The 25,351-nt window shown below is 45.6% G+C and overlaps 1 protein-coding gene across 3 annotated transcripts; it reads right to left on the reverse strand.

Moving 5' to 3' along the window:
* Positions 1 to 2,212: 2,212 nt before the first annotated feature.
* On the reverse strand, positions 2,213 to 25,046 carry RBM27 (RNA binding motif protein 27). 3 transcript variants are annotated; one of them, XM_050312040.1, is made up of 22 exons: positions 24,922 to 25,046; positions 22,036 to 22,154; positions 21,147 to 21,271; positions 19,276 to 19,382; positions 18,509 to 18,699; positions 18,000 to 18,086; positions 17,426 to 17,689; positions 16,653 to 16,886; positions 15,418 to 15,552; positions 13,242 to 13,391; positions 11,273 to 11,420; positions 10,850 to 11,003; positions 9,443 to 9,700; positions 9,217 to 9,345; positions 8,317 to 8,439; positions 7,736 to 7,810; positions 7,463 to 7,627; positions 6,942 to 7,046; positions 6,657 to 6,848; positions 6,299 to 6,385; positions 5,749 to 5,859; positions 2,213 to 5,123 (listed from the first exon to the last, which is right to left on the reverse strand). In XM_050312040.1, the coding sequence occupies exons 1-22, from the start codon at positions 24,978 to 24,980 to the stop codon at positions 5,037 to 5,039; spliced, it is 3,105 nt and encodes a 1,034-aa protein (XP_050167997.1). In that variant the 5' UTR covers positions 24,981 to 25,046; the 3' UTR covers positions 2,213 to 5,036. The 3 variants fall into 3 exon arrangements, with proteins under 3 accessions (XP_050167997.1, XP_050167995.1, XP_050167996.1); XM_050312038.1 differs by lacking the exon at positions 18,000 to 18,086; XM_050312039.1 differs by lacking the exons at positions 13,242 to 13,391; positions 18,000 to 18,086.
* Between the last annotated feature and the right edge of the window lie 305 nt (positions 25,047 to 25,351).

The raw sequence follows: 25,351 nt of genomic DNA on the forward strand, positions 1-25,351 counted from the left end.
GCGCAGGCCGGGCTATAATTAACTCCCACGTCACGGAGCGCGGAGCTGCTCCAGCGGCGCCACGCAACACCACTGGGGCTCAGCGAGACGGAGTACAAAAGGGGTTCGGCTCCTGAAAATAGGATGAACAACACCAGAGCAGTCACAGCCCTGAGCTGGGGGCAATGCTGGTGCCCCCCATGCCAGCCCTGGGCTCCTCCCCACCCCCTGGTGCTCCAGGGCTTTTCCCTGGGATCCAAGATGCTTGTTTTCCCCTTGGGAGCGCCGGCAATCCCGGCAGTGCCACAGCACAGCTCCCAGCAGTGAGAGCTGTGACAGCACCCGACCGAGCTGGCTCTGCAGGGAGATGTGACCTCAGCTGGGGCGCCTGTCCCTGATCACCCACAGCTGGCAGAGGGTCCCTGAGGTGCTGTGGGGCGTCCCTGCTGCGCTGACAGGGTACCCACCACTGTTCCTGCTGTTCCCCTCTGGCCCTGGGCACTCACCTCCACCCCAGCTGGAGGCACTGAGCAGTGACAGCTCCGTTTGGGCTGGAGCTTATTGACCAGATAAAGTGGGTTTTTTTGAACCTCAAATCCAAAAGCTGTTTCTGAAAAGAAGTGAAATGGCCAGATGCCATGAAGAAGTCGTGAAAAATACTTGGTTTTCTTTTGTGGGAAGAAGGAGGAAGCTCCAGGTGAAGAAGGAGGCATCTGGGGCACCCCACACAAGACCTTACCCCCACCCTGCCCAGCTCCACACGCCCAGGATCCCACCTGGATCAGTCTATCTGAGAATTACCAAGCAGCCATTGCAAACTGTCTGTGGAATGATCCTGGGGAAGGAGAGAGAAACAGCTCTAGTTTATCCATTTAGGTTTTGATCATCACAGTTGTAAAGCTGTCATGGAATAACGCAGTGGCAGCACATAAAAACCTCCAGAGAAACATCAAACTTACTTTTCCCTTTTCAACCCCCCTTGTGTCAGTGATCTTGTCAGTAAGGGCCCAGACATGTTACACAACCTGCTCCACAGGACAGAACTGGGTCCCACATTTCCAGAGATGAGTTAAAATTAGATTCCCACCTTCGGGAACCCTCTCCAGACAGTTAATGCTGTGTTCCATATAGCCTCGATCACAGACAACAAAGACATTCTTGGTCTGACAAGTACACCAGCAACTTACCTTTACATTTGCTTCCTTCCAACAGGCTCCTGGCAGGATTCCAGCCCGTGGCTGTGGGAAGAGCTGTCCCACCCTGCTGGGCTTGGGGAATTCTCAGATGATATTTGGAATGGCTAGGGGGAAAAATACATCCAAAGCCACACACACACACAAATGCTACTCCCCTTCCATGTTCTTTATATTCCCTTTTTCCATTAAAATGAATTTTGATCAGGTAGGATGCAGCAAGTGCTTTGAACTGGATGCCAAACCTTTCCTGCTCCGTGTCAGGATCTATCTCTGGAAGGACGTGGCTGCCTCCTGCAGAAGGAGGATGGTTGGAGACTGTGGACTGAGAAAGGAGCTGGGGAAAATGCTTAAGTTCACCTCCTGGCACTGAGAAAATGTCCCAAAGCCACAGGTTTGTCATGGAGAGGCTCTTCATCAGCACAGAAGAGCCAGGTTGGGTTTTAAATCATCCCCAGGAGCTGAACACACGGAGGGGCTGCAGGAGGGAAAGATTTGGAAAAACTTGGATCACAAACATTCACATTCATGAAGGCAACACAGGGAAGAAGAGGGAATAACAGGAACTGGTGAAAGGAGCACAGACCAAGAACAAAGGTAATAGTGGAATAAATTAACTTTCACCCCAACCTGTGAAGGACTCAGAACAGGCAGGTGTGTCCCCTCAGGGCCTGTACCCAACAGCCCAGAACGCTGCAAACCTGGGAGAGACCAAGAAGCCACCCCGGGCTCTACAACCTTCCTTCATTTTCAGCTAAACTTTGAGCCCCCAAATGTCAAACAACCTCCACCCTGCCTCCTCCCCACACCCCTTTACCTGTCTTAACTCCTTCTGTTCCAGAGCACTGAGATACCAGAAAGATTCATCTCCCAGCTCCAACATAAACCAATCCTGCACACAAATTCCACACACATAAATCCCCCTTCACACATCCGCTTCCCCCAAAAGAAGTGATAACACTCTTTTTGTGAGAGTTGTAATTTTTTTGAATGGTTCTGCTTCCAATTTATTTCAGTTAGAATTTTGTCTTTTCTAAATCTTGAACCATTCCACAGTATATCTTTATTGCAAAAAAGTCAACATGCATCTTAGAAATTCAGCTTGTAATCAATAAAACAAACATTACATATATGAATTTCAATGTATAAACAGTTAGAAATTCATCAATATCTCCTATTATCCTATTACACAAGTTCACAATCTGTAAAAACTATAGTACAAGGTTACTATACACCAAGAGGAGCTTTGTTCCTTTTCACATGATTTTGTTAAAGTGGTGCTTTCACAAGCAGGTGCCAGGTTGCAGATTTACCTTGTCAGCTCTGGAGATGGTTTTGTTTATTTTGCTCAGGTTAAGTCAGCAAGGAAAGGGAGGGAATTCCTCCCACAGTGACTTGCTTTGCCCACCCTCACTGTCTGTCCCCCCGCTCAGGCTGGCACAGGGAATCACGCCTGCCTGGGGCACACGGGCACCCTGCGGGTTGTGTTTTGCCCAAGGTACACGTGAATTCCCCAATAAAGCATCGCCGCCATGAAATAAACTCAGCTGTACTGCCCTGCTGCCTATGGAATCCAAACCAAACCACTCCAGGAGAGCTCAGCATGCCCTAAACCATAGGGGGGTCCACACACTGTGGCAGAAGACAGGCCAGTTTCACACAGCCCCCTCCTCCTGCTCCAGCCCTCTGAGCCAGTCGCAGCCCTGCTGCCCCCTGGGCACAGCCAGGCTCGGGGGCACTGCCCGCCCCACAGGCACCAGCCACCTTTGGGATGGCACCAGGGACTTGGGCCAGCCTGCCACGGGTACTGTGAAGGCAAAATTAACTGTATGAAGCTCTCAAAGCCATTAAATAAAGCTCCAGCCCTCACTCCTCTCCTCTTCCCCAGCACTGCCCCCTGGAAAAACAGAGGCCACCCAGTGTCACTTTAGAGCTAAAACCATATGAAAAGGAATCCATTCCACGTGTGTCGAAGGCTACTGCAATTTGCTTACAGCTTAATTAATCCACTGTAATTTTCATTTTCCAAATACAAAAATACAACAATTCTTATTGAAATCTATACGCCAGTAGTTTTAGTACACAAAAAAAAGCAAAATATTTACAAAATTATACAGTTTAAGAAAAAGCTCTGTACAAAAAAATATATAAATCCTTTTGATCCCTCTCTCATTTTTTAAGTTGTCAGGACTCGGACATGTTTGCTGCAATGGATTTTTCAAGATACACACTGTGCCACAGACATTAAAATCCTTAGAGATGAAGGGAGAAGAGCAAGACATTCTTCTAAGTATAGGGGGGGTGGGCTTCACCTTGTTTCTTCATGCCTGGAATTTAGACTCAGTCCCAATTCTAAGAAAAGGTGAGGTGTGGAACGGGACAGAATACTGGAGATGTTCCCTTCAACTGACAGGAAACAGGACATTATATGGGTTGATACCCCACCACTCAAGGATACAGAGTCAGCAGGGCTGTGACCCCAGAGGGTGCTCAGCATCTGCCCGTGGCCACACTCAGAGCCACAGGCAGGGAAGGGTGGGGTGGATACTCATCAGGAGTCCCTGGGGAATACACTGGTGATCACTCAAGAGAGAAGAGAACTGTGCACTGACATGGTGTTTATTTTGTGTAGAAATGTACATAAACTGCACTGAGGAGCGGCCAGGACCAGTGGACAGGCAGGGAAGGTGCTGCCAGGTGACCCGGTCATGACCCTGGTACCAGGTACAGCACCTGGCTCAGGTCCCTGACCTGGTTACCTGCATCCCACCAGCACACACCCCATTCCTAGGGGGTCAAATAAGGCAATTGAGAATGGAGTTCAGCTCAACATGTCTGAAAGAACTGCCCTTGGCCATGAGGGAATCCCCTTGGAGACCCAGCTCTGAACACCCTCGGGACGCTCATCCCTGGTTTGGAGCCCAGCAGGACAGCCTGGTCCTGTGGGCTGAACACTGCAGGGCTCTGCCTGGAACAGACAGCTGGGAACAGGGAGAGGAAGGGAGCTGCTCCTGGCTGGGGCCAGGTTAGCTGCTTTTGAGGGAGTCTGGAATTCCTTCCATTCCTGCTCATGAATACTGAAGTGTAGTAAACAAACAGTCTGACTTACACTGAGCCTTACACTGGAACTACAGAAGGAAATCGAGAGGGAGTGAAAATCCACTCCAATGTGTCCCTGCTGATGTTTTCTGTGAAGCAGAATTTGAAGAAACAGAGTGAACTGGACAATGTTATAGCAATACCCTGTTAAATTGTTTCTTTTACCTTCTCCCATGAAAAGCAGCACAACATAGAGACTGCATGGTTGTCAAACATACTGAAATAAATGATTTATGAACCTAGGTACAAATAATTCCTACTATAAGAGACTCGGTAGGAAACAAAATGCTACCCTTTTTCAACGAGCAAATGAGGCCAGTTTTTCTTTCATAATATTTAATGAAAGTTTGTCTTTACCCTAACCCCATAATATTGCTAAATAAAACCTGTAATAACTTTTGAATTATAAACTAACAAACCAATCACATTATAAAAAACCCAAAACAAGGTTAATACAGGTGACACAAAAGAGGACAAGAAAATACTAATTTTCCCCCCCTCTCTCTTTTTATCCTTCTTAAATAGAAAAAAAAAATCACCATCTTGGTGAGTTTGATAATCCTGTAAGAAGTTCCTGGGCCTTTGGATAGCTCAGTCTCACAGCTCTATGTCCCACATGTTCTCTTATCAAACTCTGCTCATGGTAAATCTTGTGGTTTGAAAGGAAAGTAAAGCTTTTTTTGGCTCATCAACTTCCTTAAATAAACGTTTAAAAGATGCAGCTTGAACTATATTCCTAAAATTATACATTTCCAACATCAAGTTTCATCTTCTCCAAGAACGGGATTCATCCTCATCTTCATCATCATCATCATCATCTTCGTGCAAAAATAAATCTGAGGTTTCAGTCTCCTGGAGGAAGAAAAAAGTGGACTTTTAAACACAAGTTCCACGCTGTGCCCTGGGACACATCACACCACACAGCCTCAGCTGTACTTGTACCTTGATGTGGTGTTTGTTACTGTTTGTCTCACAGACGTGCACAACTACACCTAATCAGTTTTAGGGGAAGAATGGCAGCCTCCACTCAGGAAAGGGAAAGAGAGCAAAGCTTCAGAGGAAGATGGAATAAACCACCACCCACGCCCCTCCCAAAGAAGGTTCCTGTTAAGTGCCTCAACAGAAAAACCTTTAAAAGCTTAACTTCTGAAGTACAGGGAAGAACAGACACAGTGTTTCCTACAGTGGAGCACTAACCAGAGTCAGTGCTTTGCAGCCTGCACACAGAACCTGAGCCATCATCATCATCACTGACAAATCAACATACCATCCACAAAGTGTCTGCCTTTTTTTTTCCTTTCCCTTTTCCCCATTTTAAAATGTGGGAAATGTACCTGACTATTCAAACCCAGTTCAGTTCCTGGTTTACAAAAACATCTTTTACACAATTTCTTCAGCACACAGAAGACTGTACCCTAAGAGCTCTGAGCTATTAGATTCCAGGAAGAATGATCAGGTTATTAACAGATTTTCATACCTCTTCCTTGGACTCCTCTTCCTCAATTTCTGTGGACACAGAAGGTACCTTGGGTTTGTGCCATGAGATCTGGAGCCGTCGGTCCTTGAACCGGGATCCCTGGTTAGCAGCCTGAGTCGTGTTTAAACGGAAAGAGTTTCAGCGAGAGGATCGAGTAAAGAACTTTTAGTATCACCAACAAGCCAGATCCAGTGCATGAGGTGCAGAGGCACATTTGAAGATCTCAAATACACAAACCACAATCAGTCTTCTGAGAGCAACTTCACTCACACCCAAATCTGCCAAACGCTGCTCCCGCCCTTGCAATGTAAAGGGGATGAGCAGAGCTCTGATGGGATGGGGACACAGAGCCTTTACCAGCCAAAGCCCTGTGTCACTGTTCAGGTGGTACCTCCCTTTCTGTGGCACTACCTGCAGCAGCACCAAATACTAGCGAGCTCAAACTGGGGGATCAAAGCCTCCGAAATTTTAAAATACAAAGGTAGAACATCAGCAGTTAAAAATTCTTATCTTAGGTATGTGAAAAAAATATACCCATGATTCCACTTACATTCTCAGCTTCTGAGCGAGACTTAAAAGTCAGAACAACACTTAATGGGGAATCCTCTTCTTGAAGGTCTTCAATATCTCCAAATTTCTGTGAGAGAAAAGTTCATTAGGACCAGCAGTAATATTCTCCTCCAAACCCACGATCATCATGGGCTACACTTGCAGTACTCAAGTGTACTGAGATCTGATTTCTTGGACAGAAAAGCGAGAGCCAGTAGACTCTCAGCTGCATCGCTCAGCAATATTGCAGCACTTGTATTTTTGGTCAAAAGCTCATTTTTGTTGGTATCCTATTAAGCAGAGCTTTAATTCTGCAGGAGGAAAGGAAACACATGTATTAATTTACAGCTCACACTTACAGAGAAGTGCTGTAACAATTCATCTTTTTCCTCTTCAACGAAGCCTCCAACAGTGAGTGCTTTAGGCCGGTGATCCACCACCATGTGGTTCAACATGCCCCTTCCTCTGCCCCCACGGCCCCGGCCCCGGCCTCTTCCTTGGGCTGGCACTGTCTTTCCTCGACCAACAGGCAAGATTCCTAACCGGGCAGCCTGGGGAGAGAGCACAGTCACCCGCACCGTGAGGGGATCCGAGGCACTGATACCTCAGCAATTCATTCACAGCACCAGTGCACACCAGCTCACCTCCACCTGTAACTGGTTGAGCTTCTTCCGCAGCTCAGTCGTGTCCTCTCCAGAGGACAGCCTCTTGTGGAAATCCAGCTCTGCATCCAACAGTTCCTTCTGTGCCTGGGAGGAAAAGGGGCAGGAAGAGAAAACAGGAGGGAAGGGCAGAAGTGTAATGCATGCTTGTAAATGTTTTATTCTACTTCAGCAACATGTTGATGTGAGTGGTACAGACAGATCAGGACACGACAGCCACGCTTTCCTCTAAATTCCATCTGTTCTAATTGTGTGTGTGTGTTGTCCCCACCATTTTTTGAAGGAACCAGAATCCTCTGCTTTAGAACTGGAACAAGTGTGAATGAACTACAAGCAAAACTAGGTCATGGAGTTCCTTAAACCACGGCTTGCTCATCCATAGTTATCACTCACATTAAAATACTGCTTGCCAGTGTTTTGATCTAATGTTGCTGCATTTTTAAGACATATTATTAGAAACAGTTACAAAAGACAAGCAGGCAACTGTGTTGCACAAGAAATACCTCTGTCTTGGACTTCAATTTGGATGGCGTGGAGGTTGCAGATGAAGTTTTTAATTCATCCTTTAACTGAGATATTTTTCCTGTTAGTTCTTTTAAGGTCTTCATAATTTCTGCTCTCTCTTCTGGTTTCATGGCCTTGTTTTTCTCCAGCTTGGATATCAACATCTATGCAATAATGGAAGTGCAGGATCATTAAATTCCAGGAAAAACAGCCCTGAACAGATAGGTATCTACAAAATCAGAATGTATTTACTAGAGACATTCCAGACTTACCTTCTGGCATTCTATTTGTTTTTCTAACATCTCCTGCTTCTTTTTCCTCATGTCTTGTTGGAGTTTCATTGCCTCCTATATGAGGAAAAAACGCTTTCTATCAGTAAAAAGCAGCTTAGCATTCTACGTATTCATACAAATCATATTGTCCTCTTCAAGCTATGGAGGTGAAATCCACAACAAAAACTACTGTCTGCAAAATGCAAAAGTACAAAGTATAGCTGATCCAATAAAAAAATGGTAATTTCTTGCTCTGAAGTACTTTACTTTTTGCCCCCTTCAGACACCTTTTAAGAAACATACCCTATGTTGTCATTCAAGTGTCTCATACCTGCAGAGATGGAAATCTGAGAAATGCCTCCAGAACACTCCACACAGCCAAGTGTGTCAAGTTAGACACCCCAAAAGGACACTCCACCCATGATTAGCCCCAGTGTGTGTTTGCAGGACAGTCCCATAACGATGACAAAGCCCACACCCATGCAGAAAGCTGTACAGCAGCACTGAGGTTTCAGGTGCCCATCAAACCTCGCATTTAAAGCACTTTGCTCATGACACTGTCAGTCAGCCATCAAGAGTACCTGTTTTTTTTTAAGGGCTTCTTGCACATCGTGAGGTTTAGACCCTGCACCAGACTTCAGGGATGTCTTTAAATTTGGAGAACTGTAAACCATTTTTGAGTGGCTTGTAGAAGTAGGAAATATCTGAAACAGTAAAAACACACACACTAAAACATGGAATAGCTTGAAGTGACTCTGATACACCAATGAGAAACTTCAGAGGGACATATAACAACACAAATGTCCAGATTTGTACGATGAGTCACAAAGACCAAGGCAATTAAAACACATAGATAAAGACATCAGTCTAGTTAAAAGGATTTCTGCAAAAGATACTGTCCTTCTCCATGCCAGACTCCCTCTGCATCCTGATTCCTACTAGGACACCACTGAAGGTGATGACTTCCATCTGCCTTAGTTTTAGCTTCACAGTCACAGCCTAACATCACACTTTCTGATCAAATGAAGCAGCAAAAGCAACTCCATGCTTCCTTTCTTAAAAGGACTTCTCTACGGTCCAGAACACATGCTGCACTTTGGTATCAGTACAAATTAAACTGTATCAGCTTGAATTCTGGGCACAAGGAGTCTCTAAGCTTTAGCACTGCTGTTAAAGCACGGCATAAACTCAAAAATCACTGAAAGCCGATAGATTTGCCAACAAAAAGCTGATCTCACATACAGGCTCTCAGATTTGTTTACTATGAAGTACTGCCAAATATATTTTATGCTATTTAAAATACTGATACTTTGTTCCTAAAATCATTGTCCCTATTTCATGTAAACAGCCGATGAAATGAGGGAGAAGTGACCGACTGTGGCTGCACGGAACGTTAGTGAAAATTAATAGAACCAAGTAGGAATGATTCACAAGTCCTTCCCAGTTGACAGGACATGACCATGGTTGGTTTTCAAACATACCTGAGACTCTTCCACCCCAGGCCCGGGCTGGCTGAGCTCGGGCTGGCTCCCACCCGCTGCTCCGAGGCGCCGTTTCACTGGGACTTTGTTAAGGACATAGGCACCAGATGCCAGGGGTTTGTTCATCACCTGTGTATCCAGATATTGAAATATGAAGATTAGATATTCTGCTTTCCTGCAGCAGCAGTCCCTCTGGAACGCTGCTGACCTCCGTGACAGCACGTACCTTGGACAGGTTGCTGTGCACGGTCACGGCGGGCTGCGTGGCCAGGGCCTGCTGCTGGAGGTGTAGCTGGTGATGGAGGGCCTGGGGGGGGTTTGGCTGCTGCTGCTGCAATGTGGGCTGCTGCTCACTCTCCCTGTGCCACAGCACCCGGATAAACCGATTGCTCAGCACCGCCTCCGTGCTGGAAATCGCCTTCCTCGCCTCGTCATTACTCAGGTACTGAATGAGAGCAGCTTCAGGGTCGTTCTGGAAAGCAACCTAAAGCAAAAGTTCATAAATGCATTATTTCTCAAGGAAGGAAACATCTCAACTGGCAGCAAACCCATCTATAAATAATCTGCAACCATGAGTGGGACATTCAGTGTATTAACAGCTCAAAACACGGGTAGGACGCTCTATGTAATTAAAGCCAAGTACATTTTGGCAAACGTTACATGTCCTTGCAGCAAAGCCTATACACAGTAAAATAAATAAATAAAGACTCCTCCACCAACAGTATCACATTCAGAGCAGTGTGCAGTGCCACTGGGGTATGGCTGATGAGACCCTGATGCTGACCCAAAGGCTCTTTATTCCAACCCCCCCGCAGGTGAGCGCTGCCCGAGGGTGCACAATCTCAGCACACCCTCAAAGCAGCAGTACCTCAGAGTCTTGAGTAAGACTCTTTCTCTAAACATTAGTATCACAGTAATAAAAGAGTATCTTGGACTTCCTAGTGCAATGATTCAGAGAGCACGTTTGAAATGCATTATTTCATTACAGAGGTGTAGAAAGCACCAAGGTATCTTTTGGGCTAAGACAGAAAACTATCCACTTAAGAAATACAGAGGCTTCCCAGGTATGTGTCTTTTATTTAGACCTGTAACTGAGATTTAAGAGGCCACTGTTTATTCTAGAAAAATAAATGGAAATTAAATGTTATTTTAACCACGTAACTTTGCTTTTAGTACTTTTCCCATTCCTACAGGATAAGAGACACCACTGAGTTGGAACCAGTTCTAGGATGCCAAGTGGTAACAAACTGATGCAGATAAAGAATCTCCTGTACCATCTTTGCCAAAATCCTGACTATGAAATACTGTAAGACTATCATACAAGACAAACTGTCAGATTATCTCTTTCAAAAGTTATATGCAAGTTCTTCAAACACATGAGTTGGTTTAGACACTGTTAAACTTGTCAGTCTTTCAAATGTAGTAAGGACTCATGAAGGCAAAAGCCAACATACTTTTACAGAATTAAGATAATAATACACAGTAGACGAAGAAAAGGTTTCTTTGAACTTGATTACTCCTCTCCCAGTTAGCCTCCATTAAGAAATCTCATGGAAAACATGCAATTATTCCAGCAGGCCTTGGGAAAAATAAAATACCCATATACAGACATAAAACTGAACTTTGGTTTTACCTGAATGTTTACAATAGTTCCAAATTTGCTGAAGTGTTCGTTGAGCTGAGTAATATTGTTCAATTCTGGTGGAATTTTTCGAACTTCTAATTTTGTATTCGTATACTGATTCTTTTTCAAAAACCCTGACTTGTTCTGGTTGTTATTTGCTTGCCTAGAGAAAAGGAGAACAGCAGCAGTTCAGGTGGGCACAGGTGTCCCTAAGTAAGGCAGCAAATGTTAACACACATTTTTCCCCTGAAAAGTAAACTCTCTGCACACTAATAAAGAAGAGCTCTCCCCACCACCCAATGTTTAGGCACCATATTATGTGGACACAGATTTTCTGACCCAACCACTCCAGTTACAGAGAGTGGTGAACAGCAATGTTCCCAGCACTGACAGCAATCAAGTGCATTCCCATTAATTCCAGCTAATTCTTACTTTCCCAGCCAGGGTTTCTTCAGCGGTGGACATTCCATGTTACTTGGAGATCTTTTCCTGCTGTCTGGTTCCAGGACAACTCTAGTGACATTGCTGCTGTTATTCGTAATGGGAATGGGAGGTTCAGTCTGGATGATAATATTGGCAGCTGAATGGAAGGAAAAAGGCCTGTGTTATTCCAGCACACGTGGAAAAGCTTTGCCTTACACAGGAAAACATGACTGAGGTTAAAAACATAAACATTAGGAAGACTTTACCAAATTGGTCAGTTTTGTTTCTGAAGTTATTCCCAGATCAATCCCTAGCCTAACTAAACATCCTGAGGGTAACAAACACAGTCCAGCCGGGAGGGATAAGGTTTTGACCTTTAAGGTTAATATTAGCTTGAACAAAGCTATAACTTCATCTTTCAGGTACTGAAAATTCAAATTCTACAGGAAAATGAGAGGGGGAAAAAACCCACAACCAACCCAACCAAATCCCAACAAAACAGAAATGGAGGTAAACAGCCGAGGCTGGGTTCCCAGGCTTCAGTTTAGAGCAGGGGGCAGGGGCTGAATAAACAACCAACTTTCCCTGTATGAACCCCTGACAGGGTAAAAGCAATGAAGAACCCATGCCTTCCACTGCTCTCCCCTTGCCAGCCCTCCACCAGGCTTCAGCAACAAACTGTTAATTAAATACAACTATTACGCTCTCTGAGACATTAGATCTAAAGTTTGAAGCAACTTCTAACCAACATAAAGTTTGCTAGAAAGTTATATATAACCTTTGCAAGAGTATGCCCTTGCTGTTAGTCTCCTGTCTGTGCCAAATATTCAACTCCTAAAAAGAAGTCTGAGTTATACAGCAATTTCTATAGTTTTTATATCAGCCAGAGCTCTGCTGGTTACACTGGTGAGAACAGACTGGGCATTTCCAGGCCTGGCTTTGATCTCACTTTGGAGGATGATTTGAGAGCAAACCTTTTCCACCTGTGACAAAGACAATAAAACAAGTGGTGTGAAGCCCCACCACTGACCACTCAGCCCAGCTTAGCCCTGGAATGGGCTCTCAGAGAGCCTGAGGGGCAGCAATAAAGCCCCAATCCTGCCTCTGTGACAGCCATTAAGACAAAAATGTTAACAGCAATTTCTGCAATAATATTTAACTATATTCTTTACAGGATGAGTCACTGGAAAGAAATACTGAAAAAAAAAATCTTTCTTAGCTACTGATTAAGAAACATTGAAGTGTAACAACAAACATCAAAATTTAACATCTTTGCTTTCAAGGATCAGGGCAGGAAAAACAGGAGGGAGAAAGAAAGTTTTGCTGCCAGAACTAAACTTTCTTTAAAGAGCCTTGACTTGTTCTCTTCCCTAAAAGATATTTCTGTACATGTCACTAAGAGACTACACCCACATCCACTCAGGTAGGAGTTAGGAATTATTTAAGTGCAGACTGGGATTCCCATGGGCTGGGAGAATTGGAATGCTACCTGCAATGTTCATTCAGAGAGAACACCTGGCTGACAGAGTCAGACCATCAAGCACCAAAACATGCCATGACAGTTCCCCTCTTCACTACCACAACAGCCCAGGCAAGGACTGTGATCATCACCTCCGTGCCCTTGGCTAATCAAAAGCAATCTGCAGACTGTGCTGCCAAAGCCATCTTTAGGCACCATTTTTCTTTCTAGGAGCTCCCAGCATGTGGAAAGTGCCTTCACAGGCTAAGGAGGAACAAAAACCCAACCAACCAACAAAACCCTTGTAACATCCCCAGCAAGTGGTTATTTTTAACCAAAAAGGCTGCTTTGACTTTAATATGGTCATATTAGCACCTTCAAAAAGGTAGAAATGTCCAAAAATTGCTCTGAAACATTAAGAGCAGTGAGAAAAAGTAGTGCTTTCAGCCTGAAAACAGGGAAAAATGTTGACGGTCTTGGACAAAAATAGCAACAGCAATGACCAGAAACCCTTCCTACCTCGAGGATTTGTATCCATCTCCCCAGATGTTAGGCCAATTAGATTTGGACGCTGCATTTGTGCTCTTGTAAAGAACTGCCGATACTGAGATCTACCAGCACTGGTAATACTAGGAGCTTCGGGGTTATAGCCATCTGGCTCATATGTATCTACAAAAAAAGGAGAGAAATGACAGGATTTTTCAAATGAGTTTAAGACTCGGGGTTAATTTTCCTTTAAGGAAATGCATGGATGTCCAAGAGTCGGAAGCTGTTTCGGATGAAGAGGAAAGAGAGGTGGTACAGCCAACGTGTGCAGCCATTTCAAACCCTCACCTGGACCCAGCCTATCTTTAATCTGGTTTAATTCTGTTTTTAATCTGGTACTGTTTGTCCAAAGCACACAGGTCACAACACTGAGTACTGCTGATCCACTGACTGGAAAGGCCCAAGGTATCTGTGTGACAACCTGCACAGTGTCTGGCAGGGTTTCAAGGGGAGCAACACAAGGTTTGATTTGGACATTTATACTGCAGGGCCTAAGATGCAGAGATTTTCAGTCTTTGCTGCCCAACGATCTAGCTCACTTCAGAAAAGGATTCTGAGGGAAGAACATATTTAAATAATTCCAATCAAAGGAAGTTGAGAAGTAAGGTAATGGGACTAATACTTACCTACTGAATTCTCTTACTTTATGTAAGAGTGAGATCAGCTGCCTATCCCAGGTAAGGTAGGAATGATCATTTTCATCAGAAGGGGGCACCATGAGAACACAAGATGACAGAATTGACTGCTATTGTTCCTCCAGCCCAAGGTCCAAATCAAGGACAATGGATTTTTCCACAAAAAAAGAAAAGCTGTACAAAAACTAGAATGAATGAAGTCTATGAAGAGCCTCCACAGAAACACAGCACATCCTGGAACAGAATGAATGCCTGCAAAAGGGGACCTAATAGATGTGAACTCCTCTAAATCTCAGCTCCTTATTTCACAGCAACAAAGACAACCCTACAATTTTAAACAGATGCCCCAGAATACCTACACTGATGTTTTACAGCTTCAGGCTCTGCCAAGAACTTTCACTAACCCTGAAGGAGCTGAACTACAAGTTCCTCCTCCCCGATTTGGCACATGGTTTGACTGTAAGAGGGCAGCCAGCAGTTATTACCACAGCAGTCCAAGAACAGGACATGAGAATCTCCACAGCAGTTCTGGAGAACAGAATTACTGTGATGCCCTGTGACCTACAACAGGCAGAATCACACATCAGAAGTTCTGGAGCTGAAAGGATCAGATGGTGACACCTAAACACCTGACAGCACTTGGGGATTGTTGAACAAGAAGTTTGAGTGACTGAAGTTCTGAAAAGCATGGAAGTCACAAAGATGATGACACGGATCATGAACTGAACTAGAGCCTTCCTTTGAATAAAATCCAGAATATTTATTGTAAAAACCCCAGATGAGAATATTATAAACCACTGACATTCAATTATCTTATTTTGCTCATATAGAATATGAAAATGCCATTAATCCTTTCATTACTAAAGAAATAAGCTTTACTGTGTAAAACTGTGTTAAACTAAACTAAACAATCTAGGACTCTCCAGGTATTTTGCTACTTTCCCTCGTAAAACCCACTTTTTAAAACTTTGAGCTCTGTTAAGAAAGATAGACATGTCCAGTGAAAGCCATCTACTTTAAGATAGAAAACTAGAACTAAGTTGACTCTGGAAAAAGAATAGAAAGAAAGTACTGATGTTTATGAAGACTGTACAGACTATTGTGATACATAACTGGAAAAAAAAATATCTCATATGTAGTAGCATAAACTGGAGAGGAATAAAACCTAAGTTAAACAGCAATTACAGGTTTCCAGATCCATCTTTTGCCTACTAACATCCTACTGAACAGTTTGAGGATGAAAGGACCCCTTTCTTATGCAACCCTCTGACTGCTGTGAGCACATGAAACCCAAAGGAAGCTCCCCACAGCGCTCTTCCCTCACACTGTGACAGAGCACTGCTGCCATTCCACACTGCAATGGATGAAGGGCTGACCCAGAGAGACCCATCAGACTTCTTTTTAGATTTGTACATACTGGAGGAAGACAGATGGTAACTTCTAATCACACATCAGCACAGGAATTTTGCAATTGTTACATTCCAACAGATTTCAACCAAGAGACATTTGCTTACGTTCTGACACTGTGTAGAGCAGGTTCTGGGGCAGAGGAGGAGGCAGCCTTGCTCCCACGGGTGCCAGACTGGGCACTGCGCTCGTCCCCGGCTGGTCACGGTTATTTATCAAGCTGGACTGCGTTAAAGGTGGTCCTACAACAGCACCACAGAACAGATCACACAATCACACACTGACAGCTCACAGACAAAACGTGCAAACAATTCAATGCCATTTGTTTATGCTTTGCTTCCAGTAAGGTCAGGGTAGTAAATATGTTCAATCCCACTACAATAACAGTGAATTGAGAAGCTTGTTCAGGTAAGTTACTCTGATTCCAACACCTTTTCCCCTTTCCAGAAAAGACAGTGCTCTAAGGGAAAAGCAAAAAAGTGTCTTTTCTTCCCCAGAGGTTTGTTAGTGCAAGAGCTGCATGAACTACAGCAGCTCCTCCCTCAGCTCTGCCATGGGGAGCCAAGGCTTGCTCAGAGCAAGAGATCAGATCAACGTAATTTAGACTACAGTTCTGAAACAGGAACTGCAGGGCAAGAGGCATTCTCAGACAAGGAATTTCTCTAGCTGGTTGTGCTTTGATTACCTCATGTACCACACAGACATTCTTACTGAGTGTATGTCGAAAAGGACCCCAAGTGACACTACACAGTCCATTCTGAGCACTGTCAGATCTCTCACTGCAAGTCAGTTGAACCACTAAAGGCTTCGTGCAAAGGTTAGGGTTAATCCTGTATCAAATTATTTCTCATCCCAAAGCTGCTGCTATTGGACACAACCATCACAGCATGTATTGTGTCCCTGGAACAGAGAGCACTGAACCAGAGCAACCATGTTCTTAATATGCTACTTCTTCATAGAATTCATAAGGTGCAGCAAGATAACACAAAAGGCTGAACATCTCAGATCACTGCTGAGCTAGAACAGATCTTAGATGTGTCAATGATGTATTACTCTCTAATGGCAGATAATGTAGCACCAACACTGGAGCTTTATTAGAACCCTTAGGAGATTGAATCTCAGTATTTTTTGCATTTGAGGAAAACAAAAACCTATAAAGTGTCAGTGTCCAACCCAACCACCACCAGGCTTATGAGATGAGCTGAAAGATCCCCCTCGCTCCACTCCCATGCCCTATTTAACCCAGTTTGGACATGGCGGTTCACAAGCCGGCACTAACGGCCAGCAAAGCAACCGCAGCTGGTTCCTGACGTGGTGCCAGACACAGGCAGCTGTGACTCACGTGGGACGGGCAGCACGACGGGCGGGGGGGGCTGCGGGTGGGCTGGGGGCACCGGCAGCCTCAGGCCACGCACGGGCCCCGGCAGCGGCGGCAGGAGCATCCCCGGGGGCGGCGGCAGTCCCGGCGGAGGCGGCGGAAACGGGATCATGCTTGGCAAGGAAACTTCGTCTACGACTAAAGGATCATTTCCGTGGTCAAACTGGCAGAGATCGCCAAGGACGCAATATCCTCGCTCTGCAAAACAGGACATTTCGTGTCTTGCCAGGGGAAAAAAAAAAACAACCCCAAAGTTCGCAGTGATTTGTAGAATTTCAGATTTTGCTGGAATGCCTTAATAAGGAAAGCACGCAGTCACTGATTCAACATTACATTATCAGATAAGGTTTCAAAATAATTCAAATTAGAAGAATCTTTCATAAAAGCATACAAGCTTACATGCATCCATCATAAAAGCCAGTCAGAAGTACTTGTTCATATTAAACACACACACTGCAGACTGCAGCAGGACTGCCAGTGGTTGAGGTATTTGTCTAGCACATACAGAACTGTGAACAAAATCCGTATGTTCTTAACCAGCAACTGTCACAGCATAAGCAAACTGCTTCAGTAAGACTAGCTATGTCCTCAGTATGATACAGGTCATCTCTGCACCTCTTCCATACAAGCTGCACGCCACATGCCACTGCAGTGTGACTTGCTGCCCACATTTAGTGAATACCTGAAAAACAAGTCACACAAACACTGAAACCACGCATGAAATGGAAAACAGTTACCGTCATAATCTTGACATCTTCTTTTAGGAGGAGGGTTTCTGCCAAATGAACTGGGATTGCTGTGATTGTTGAAGTAATTTGACCAGCTCTCTGTGGTGTTTTCAAGGTGGTGTGCAGGTGCAACTACAGTAACAGCGCTGGGAATAGCTTGTGCAGAGGAATACTGTTCAGAGGATTTACTGGAAGATGCGGACACCGGATTATATGAGCCTTCAACATCATTTTTTTCACTCTTGTATTTTGATCTCTCTCTGTCTCGGTGCTCTGTTTAAAAAAAAACAGTTGGATAAAGCCCTCATGGTTTGTTCTGCACATCAGAGCCACAAGGAAGTGCTAATACACAACATTTCCTGAAATATTCAGTGTTCTGCACGTTAAACTGTTCTTGAAGGAGCTCAGTCTTACCAATGGAGTAAGAACTAAATATAATGCAAACAGGGGTTTAACTTCAGAAATCTCAATGTTTTCTTTGCAAAATGCATGTTCACTCCTCTACTTCTTTTTCTTTTCTGGATTACAGTTCTCTTTTAAAGGAGAAAGAGAAGGGCAAAAGCCTTTCAAACAACAAACATACCTTTGCCCTTAACTAACGTGGTCTCAAGGTGCGTTGAAATCTGCTGTAATCTGTGGCACTTACTTTTCCAACAGACCTGAACTAGCCCTAAAAGAACAATGATCACATGGTAACCACTGCAAAGAAACCTCCTCTAAAAATATACAGTAATGAAGTGAAAGAGAGGGAAACACTGATTTGCAAAAAGCTCAGTCTTTACAAGGAGAAAAACAACAACAAAAAAAAATCAACATCTTTGTCAGAACACACAGCTCAAAAACACAATCTACTGATATCCACGGGTATACACCTGTGGATAAATTAAGAGGTTAGCAAAGAAGAAAACAATCCCTTTAATTGTTCTACTCCGAAGAACAGCATCTTAATTAACAAGTTCAAGAACACAAAGCTCTCAAAATTTGCTCCAACTACCCAAGGGCACCTCCTGGCTGCTAAAGCATAGAGGACATAGGAGTCACACTCGGCACTGCCATGGGATGTTCTCCTGCAGCAGCACCCTGGATACTCACCACTCCTGCTGCCATCCCGGTCTTTGCTCCGGCCCCTGCTGCGGCTGCGACTCCGACTTAACCCTCGGCTTTTGCTCCGGCTTTTACTCCTGCCCCGGCGCCAGCCAGACTTCTCCCTGTACAAGTCACTCCTGTCATAGTACCTGTCATAGTCCCTCCATTTCCCATCATCCCGCTTTTTCTCTCTGGTCCTAGAAAAGACAGATGTAGAGGATGTTCATGAGAGGAGGAACCAAATTAAAAAACAAGCTCGCAAGAAGGCAAGGTACTGCTCGCCCTTCCCAGCCATCTGGGCAGTGAGACATTCCAGTCAGAATTTCCCAACTTACAGACAAGTACAGAAGCTCAAAGCTGAATCACTGGTCTGTGGCAAGCAGCAAGGGCAGGACTAGGAATTGGCAAGGTGAGACAGTTACAATGCTCAGAGTGGGACAGGCTTAAAAGTGATCTTCACTGTGTGAACAACTGCCCCCAGCCCCTACAGACCTCCAACAGTGCTCTTCATTTATATAACAAGGGAAACAATGGAACTGATGACATTCCTAGGAATCATCATTTGAAGAATACTATCTTTTTTGGAAGAGGCCAACTTCTTGTGAAGAGTTCTCATACACACGATTGGTATACAGACAACATACCACAGACAGAGAAAATGAGGGAGAAAAATCACTATTTTTCATTAAAATCACTACCTACAAGGTAAAAACGAGTAAAGATATTGACAACAAATACAGATGAATATCTTAATATTGTGGCTCAAAGCTAACCTTTGCTCACTGGAATCTCCACGGCTCCTCTGGGGACTGGAATACTTCTTCTTCCTGCTCTCCCGCTCTTCTTCAACTGACTCTTGAAAATTCTGTTTAACACACAACTACCAAACGAGAACAAGTATCACTTTTTTTAATGAAGAACGTGACATCAAAATGTACTTCAAGTTATAGACAGTATCCTATACAAAACAATATTCAAGTATTACTTGCCCACAATACTGAAACACTACAAGTAATCAAGCACTAGAGGGGTTTTTGTCTCAAAACTTCCAGGTTTTTATGCAGATATGCCTCCAGATAAAATCACTTTGATGTTTTGTTTTTCAACAGGATTCAGGAAAACCAAGATCCTTCTACACTCTATTGCCTTATTTAGCAACTCTATCAGTGAGGTATTTCCTGAACCTTGGAACACAACTCAGGAGTCACCTCTCCAGGTAGGAAAGTCACTGGTTGACATTTTGAATAACTGCTTTAAGGCAAAAACCTGCTCATGGTGGAACTGGCCACATTTCTTGCTGGCCTCTACCAAAGCAGGTTCAGAAGTCTGTCAGCTGTACCACCACTGCAAACCACTGACCCACTCTGCACTTCTGCTGCCATTTCACACTGCTAACAAGCTACTGTAAATTTTGGTGACGAAAGTTGACATGCAATAGTGTAAAAGATTTTTTTTTTCCAAGTAAAACAAAAAGAAAGGTTTCCTACATGCTTGTATAACAGGTTTACCTGGGGAGAACTGGTAGAAATATTCAAGACTTGGCCTGACAGGGCTCTAGACTTGCCTGACCTGCAACCCTGCTCCCAGGACAAGGTTCATCTCACCTGGGTCCCCTGCAGCCCTGACTCTGTGTAATTCTAAGTGTTGTTTATTTTGTGGCCTCCATTTGCAGGACTCACACCATACACTGAGCTATCTGACAGATCTTGATGATCTGCTGATGGCCTTGCTGATGTCAAAATAACTAATTAATGTCCTGATCCTGTAAAGCTGTCCTAGATACCTTCTTTTGCTTATTGCCACTTCCCTCCACCCCCCAAATCTCCCTCCTGTCCCCACCAGAGCACTGGTTAAGTCAACTGAAGGCAGCTCTAAAGGGCTTTCTATAAACTATGACATTACTTTGAGAACTGATTAGAAAGTTCTTACAGTGAAAATCTTGTATAGTGGCAAATTACAAACTTCCATAAGCAAAATCGTGCATCACAACCTCAGATAAAAAAGGACATCAGAAAAGAGAGCAAAAAAGTAAAAAGCAACTTTAATTTAAATCATGTGATGACTGATGTTCTGGTAAATAAGGACTTGTGTTTGGGTTGACCTAGGTTTGGCTGACTGACAGATTTCTGCAATTAATTGTCACCTTCTCTCAAAAACTTAATTGCTTTCAATTTTGTCAATGGAACTTAAAATCATGGTAAAAGAGAGAACTGTTGGCAAACAAACTCTATCTCACTTTCCAAAGTAATTATTTCATTACAGAGGCTGATATATTTCACTGGTTCTAAGCATCACAGAAAATATTCTAAGTAATTTCTATTCCTCACAAAATATACAAAACTGGAAACATTTTGGACTGGTTTTGCTGCTTCCCCCTCTCAAACTCTTCCAAATAATTATTATCTGGTACTGCTAGGGCCACGTGAATAGGATTTCTGAGTGCCACTACTCTCAATCACACGAAGGCTTTGGAAAAGTATTTAAAATGTTCTTGTCCAAACTGTCACCTTCTATTGCTCTTCAGACACACACAGGTCACAGAGATCATTATTCACAACAGAGTGCATTTTTCTTTCATGTTTGGCCTCACAAATGTGTGAGAGCTCATTTGAAAATTAAAGGCAGGCAGAGCAAATAACGTTACCTCCTCCTTGGCTTCTTCTTTCTCCTGCCCTGCAGGCTTTGCCTCTGCCTTCGTGGGCTCAGCAGAAGGAAGGTAACTCTTGGTGTACAAACTTTCAAAAAGTTTATCTACAAACCCTGAAGTTTCTGAGGATACAGAACACAAGAAAATACTGTTACAAGGGCATGGGTACATTTACCAGTGAAGACCCTGAAAACAGTCTGCTGGGTGGGCTGCTCACAGCAGCAGCACCTCAGATTAATGAGCCTTAGCTCCACTAAAGGAGCTGGAATTACATTTTTGGGACTTGAGGCTGTACATGTAGAGAATGAAATTCATCAGGTATATCAAAGACAGCAAGAGAAACTTCTCCTGTTCTAAGGGGTGAGCATAATCAGACCTTGTCATCAAGGAACAAGTCCACAGCTACTCCATCAGCTACACTCAGTAACTTCTTTAGGGTAATTTTTATGAGAGTAAATAATTCACAGCAGCAGTTCAACATCATGAAAAATGCACAATAACTTCCCCAGTGAGCATCAGAATTTCAGGTGTTTAGAAGCTTGAGTATGAACCAAATTGCCATGCAAAGCTCCCCAGGAGCCTGAAGTATTAACAAGGACCAGGTTTTCAAAGGTGCCCAAACACCTGTCAGAGAAGCTTCTGGCAGCACGACTTACACTTTAAACTAAATTGCTTTCATTTCAGAGCATTTCCTCCCACCCACTGTGAAAAGTCCAAGTTACACAACTTCACCTTAAGATTATTATTTTTTTAATCACAAGATCTTTTTTCCATCACACTCCGTAAGAAGTACTCATGGATACCAAGAAGCATTTTGAAGGCAACAGTGGTGCATCACCCTCTGTCCTCCCCCCCAGAGAAGTGAAGCCCTCAGAGAGAGCTGTACCTTTCTGCAGGAAGACATCCAGCTGGTCAGCACAGAAAGCTTTCAGCTCCTTCTCAGGCTTGTCTTTCTTGACTAATGCCACGACATAGTTGGCCAAGGCTGAGGGATCTGCGTCACATCTGGGGAGAGGGAGAACCACACTTGGGTGCTGCGGGACGCCGACCTCGTGGGGACAGTCACTGCTCAAGGAGCCCCCCAGAGCTCCTGCAACACCCCTGGGGTGCTGGGCTCACACCCAGCACCAGCACAGCTGCCCTGGGACCACGGGGCCAGCAAAGGGCTTTCTGAAACCAGAGCCCAATATTTTAGTCGCCTTGTGACCCCTCAGCCGCACGTGACAACGGTCCCACTCCTCTGCCCTTCCTGAGCTTTGCTGAGGGAAAACCACCTCTCTTTTGGACAATGAGACCCACTGCTGAGCCCCCTCTCAGCCCAGCAACCACACCTGCAAGGGCTCTCCGGGTATGGCAGAGCACAGACCAGGGAAGGTGCTACACAAGAACTGTGAAGGGTTATCTGGGTTTAAAGGTTAAAACATTGTTATGAAGCAGTTCAGAAAACGTCACAGAATCACATTTTCAATAGGCACACAGAAAAGTTCTGCACAGCCTGACGTGCTGGGGTTTCCTCCCCAGGGATGCTCCCATGCCAAAATTTACAGTGATCCCATAAAACACCCAAAGGGAGCAGTTACCAACCAGGTTCTCTCCCCACACTCCCTCCCCCTTGTCTGGCTTCACAAAGGCCAAAGGTACCAACTTTGTGCAGTGACACCCTACCACTAATCTTCATGTGGGATATTTCTTTAGATTCCATAATTCAGCTATTAGAAATATGCTCCAGGTATGAACCAGCATGAACAACAGTGTGACACGATTAAGTGACAGCTCCTTGTTTTGCCTCTCAGAGGATGCAGATGTCAGCTATCACCTGAGGGCAGGAACCTAAACACTCATGATTTAAAGACTTATTTTTTCAAATTAACATTCACAAAGGGAATTGTGTATTTTCTGAGAATATTAACTATGGAAATAAAAGGGAAAAGTATAAAGTATACAGTCCTCAAAATAATTTAAAGTAAGAAAAAAATCCAGAAAACAAGCAAAGGGCAAAAAGCCACACAGAGGGCAACTGGTGAGAGAAATAAAAATCCTCAATGAGCAGCAATCAGGCAGCTCTACTCCCAGTTACCCTGCAACAACATCCAACCTCCGCTGAAAGCCAGGATAAATGGAGCAATTAACAACAAAGAAACCACAAACTGACAGATTTTACACACACAGAGAAATAACCTGTATGTGATGCATTCACAGTGTGTGATGTGCTGAGGCCCTCACGCCCTGACTAAAACCCTTCCATTTCAAATAAAGGAGATGATCCATCACTTCGCAACCATTCCCTTTCCTTTCTCCACACGTTAGTCCCTCTCAGGCATTCCCATCCCATTATGCAGTGCAGGAGCACACGAGGTGTGTGCTCTCCTCCAGGTGAGCCAGGCTATATTGTCACTCTGTTGTCACTACAGAGTCCCTGACTGTCCCTTTAGTCCCTGACTGCCAGGGCCCACTGTCCCAAGCCCTTGATTCTCTGCCCAGAGAGCCTCCACCTCCCATCCCCACAGTGCACCCCAATGCCCAAGGAATGCTGGAGGCTGACTGGAGCTGGCAGGGAAACTGTGAGAGCAGGAGTCATCCTCCAGTCTACAGCCTTTCAGCAGGGTTTGACCAAAGCCCAGAGAGACCCATGAGCTTAACAAGGGGAAAGAAAAACTGGGAAGAACTTCCAAAGGCCTGATACTTAACGACAGCAATTGAACAGTCCTAAGGCCTATTTAAAACTCTTCATACAGTCTTGGTTATACTTTGGGGGAGCCTTAAGGCTGCCAGGTACTGACCAAGCAGCTTCTCCCTGGAGACTCCTGCTGCAGGTGAGACCCACCAACCCCTCCTGTGCCTTCACCACCAGCACCTGGGGCTGTTCAGGCACTGCAGAGCTCAGGGCCAGCACAAACCCATCACCACGCTGCAGCCAGGATGTATTACCAGAAGCCATAAAATGCATGAAACAACGTGGATCCATGCTGACTCCAACCAAGTCCCACTCCCACTGTAAGCAGCAGGATGCAAATGATGAGTTCCCACAGATTTAACATTATTCCTGGTTTTATCGGCTCTTGCCAGCCCTGGGCTCTGCTCCGAGGTCACACAGCGGGGACTGAGTGCCCACAGTGCAGCCAGGGTGGCAGGTGGGCTGGGGGACACACCAAGCCCACAGCCAAAGCACACTGAGCCACTGAGGCTGGAAAAGAGCTCCCAGATTATCGAGTCCAACCTGGGACCGATTCCCTCCTCGTCACCCAGCCCAGAGCACTGAGTGCCACATCCAGTTGCTCCCTGGACACCTCCAGGGATGGGGACTCCACCACCTCCCTGGGCAGCCCCTTCCAGTGCCTGACAGCCCTTTCCAGGAAGAAATTTTTCCTGCCGTCCAACTTGAACCTCCCCTGGCACAGCTTGAGGCCATTTCCTCTTGTCCTGTCCCTTGTTCCCTGGGAGCAGAGCCCGACCCCCGCCTGGCTCCCCCTCCTGTCAAGGAGTTGGAGAGAGCCAGAAGGTCCCCCCTGAGCCTCCTTTTCCCCAGGCTGAGCCCCCCCAGCTCCCTCAGCCCCTCCCGGTGCTTCAGACCCTTTCCCAGCCCCGCTGTCCGTTGGGGGACAAAAGGCCCCGGTCTCGTCTCCGAGCCAGGGCTGTCCCGGGCTGTCCCGCGCTGCGGGCGCGCCGGGCCCGGCCCGGGGGCAGGCGGGGCAGGGCCGCAGAGCCTCGGCCGGGCCCGGCCCGCGGGAAGCGCTGCCCGCCCGGCCCGCCCCACTCACCCCACCGCACTCACATGGGCTCCAGCAGCTTGGCCAGCCAGGACTTGAGCGCGTCCACGCTCTCGATGATCATGGTGGCCCCGCGCCCGCCCGCTCACAGCGACACCGCCGCCATGGCCGCGGCCTGCCCGGCACCGCCCGCAGCGCAGCCTGCTGGGCACGGCCGGGGCGGGGCCGCGCCGCCGCCGCCAATCACACACCGCCAGCCCGCGCCGCCAGCCAATGGCGGCGGCCCAGAGCCCGACCCGAGGGTCAGGGAGAACCAGCAAGTTCGGTGGAGCGAGCACATGAACCCGCGGCGACATCTTGGGGGGGGCGCTCTTAAAGGGGCATCGGCCCGGCGGGAGCGCACCCCTGAGAGGCGCGCCGGGTTTGTCTCCCCTTCTCCACCAGGGACAGGTGACAGCGGTGACCACCCCGCTGTTCCACCTTCTCTCCTTCCCT

This window comes from Myiozetetes cayanensis, unplaced genomic scaffold, assembly GCF_022539395.1.
Source record: "Myiozetetes cayanensis isolate MyiCay16 unplaced genomic scaffold, myiCay2020 scf17, whole genome shotgun sequence".
Classification (NCBI taxonomy): Eukaryota; Metazoa; Chordata; class Aves; order Passeriformes; family Tyrannidae; genus Myiozetetes; species Myiozetetes cayanensis.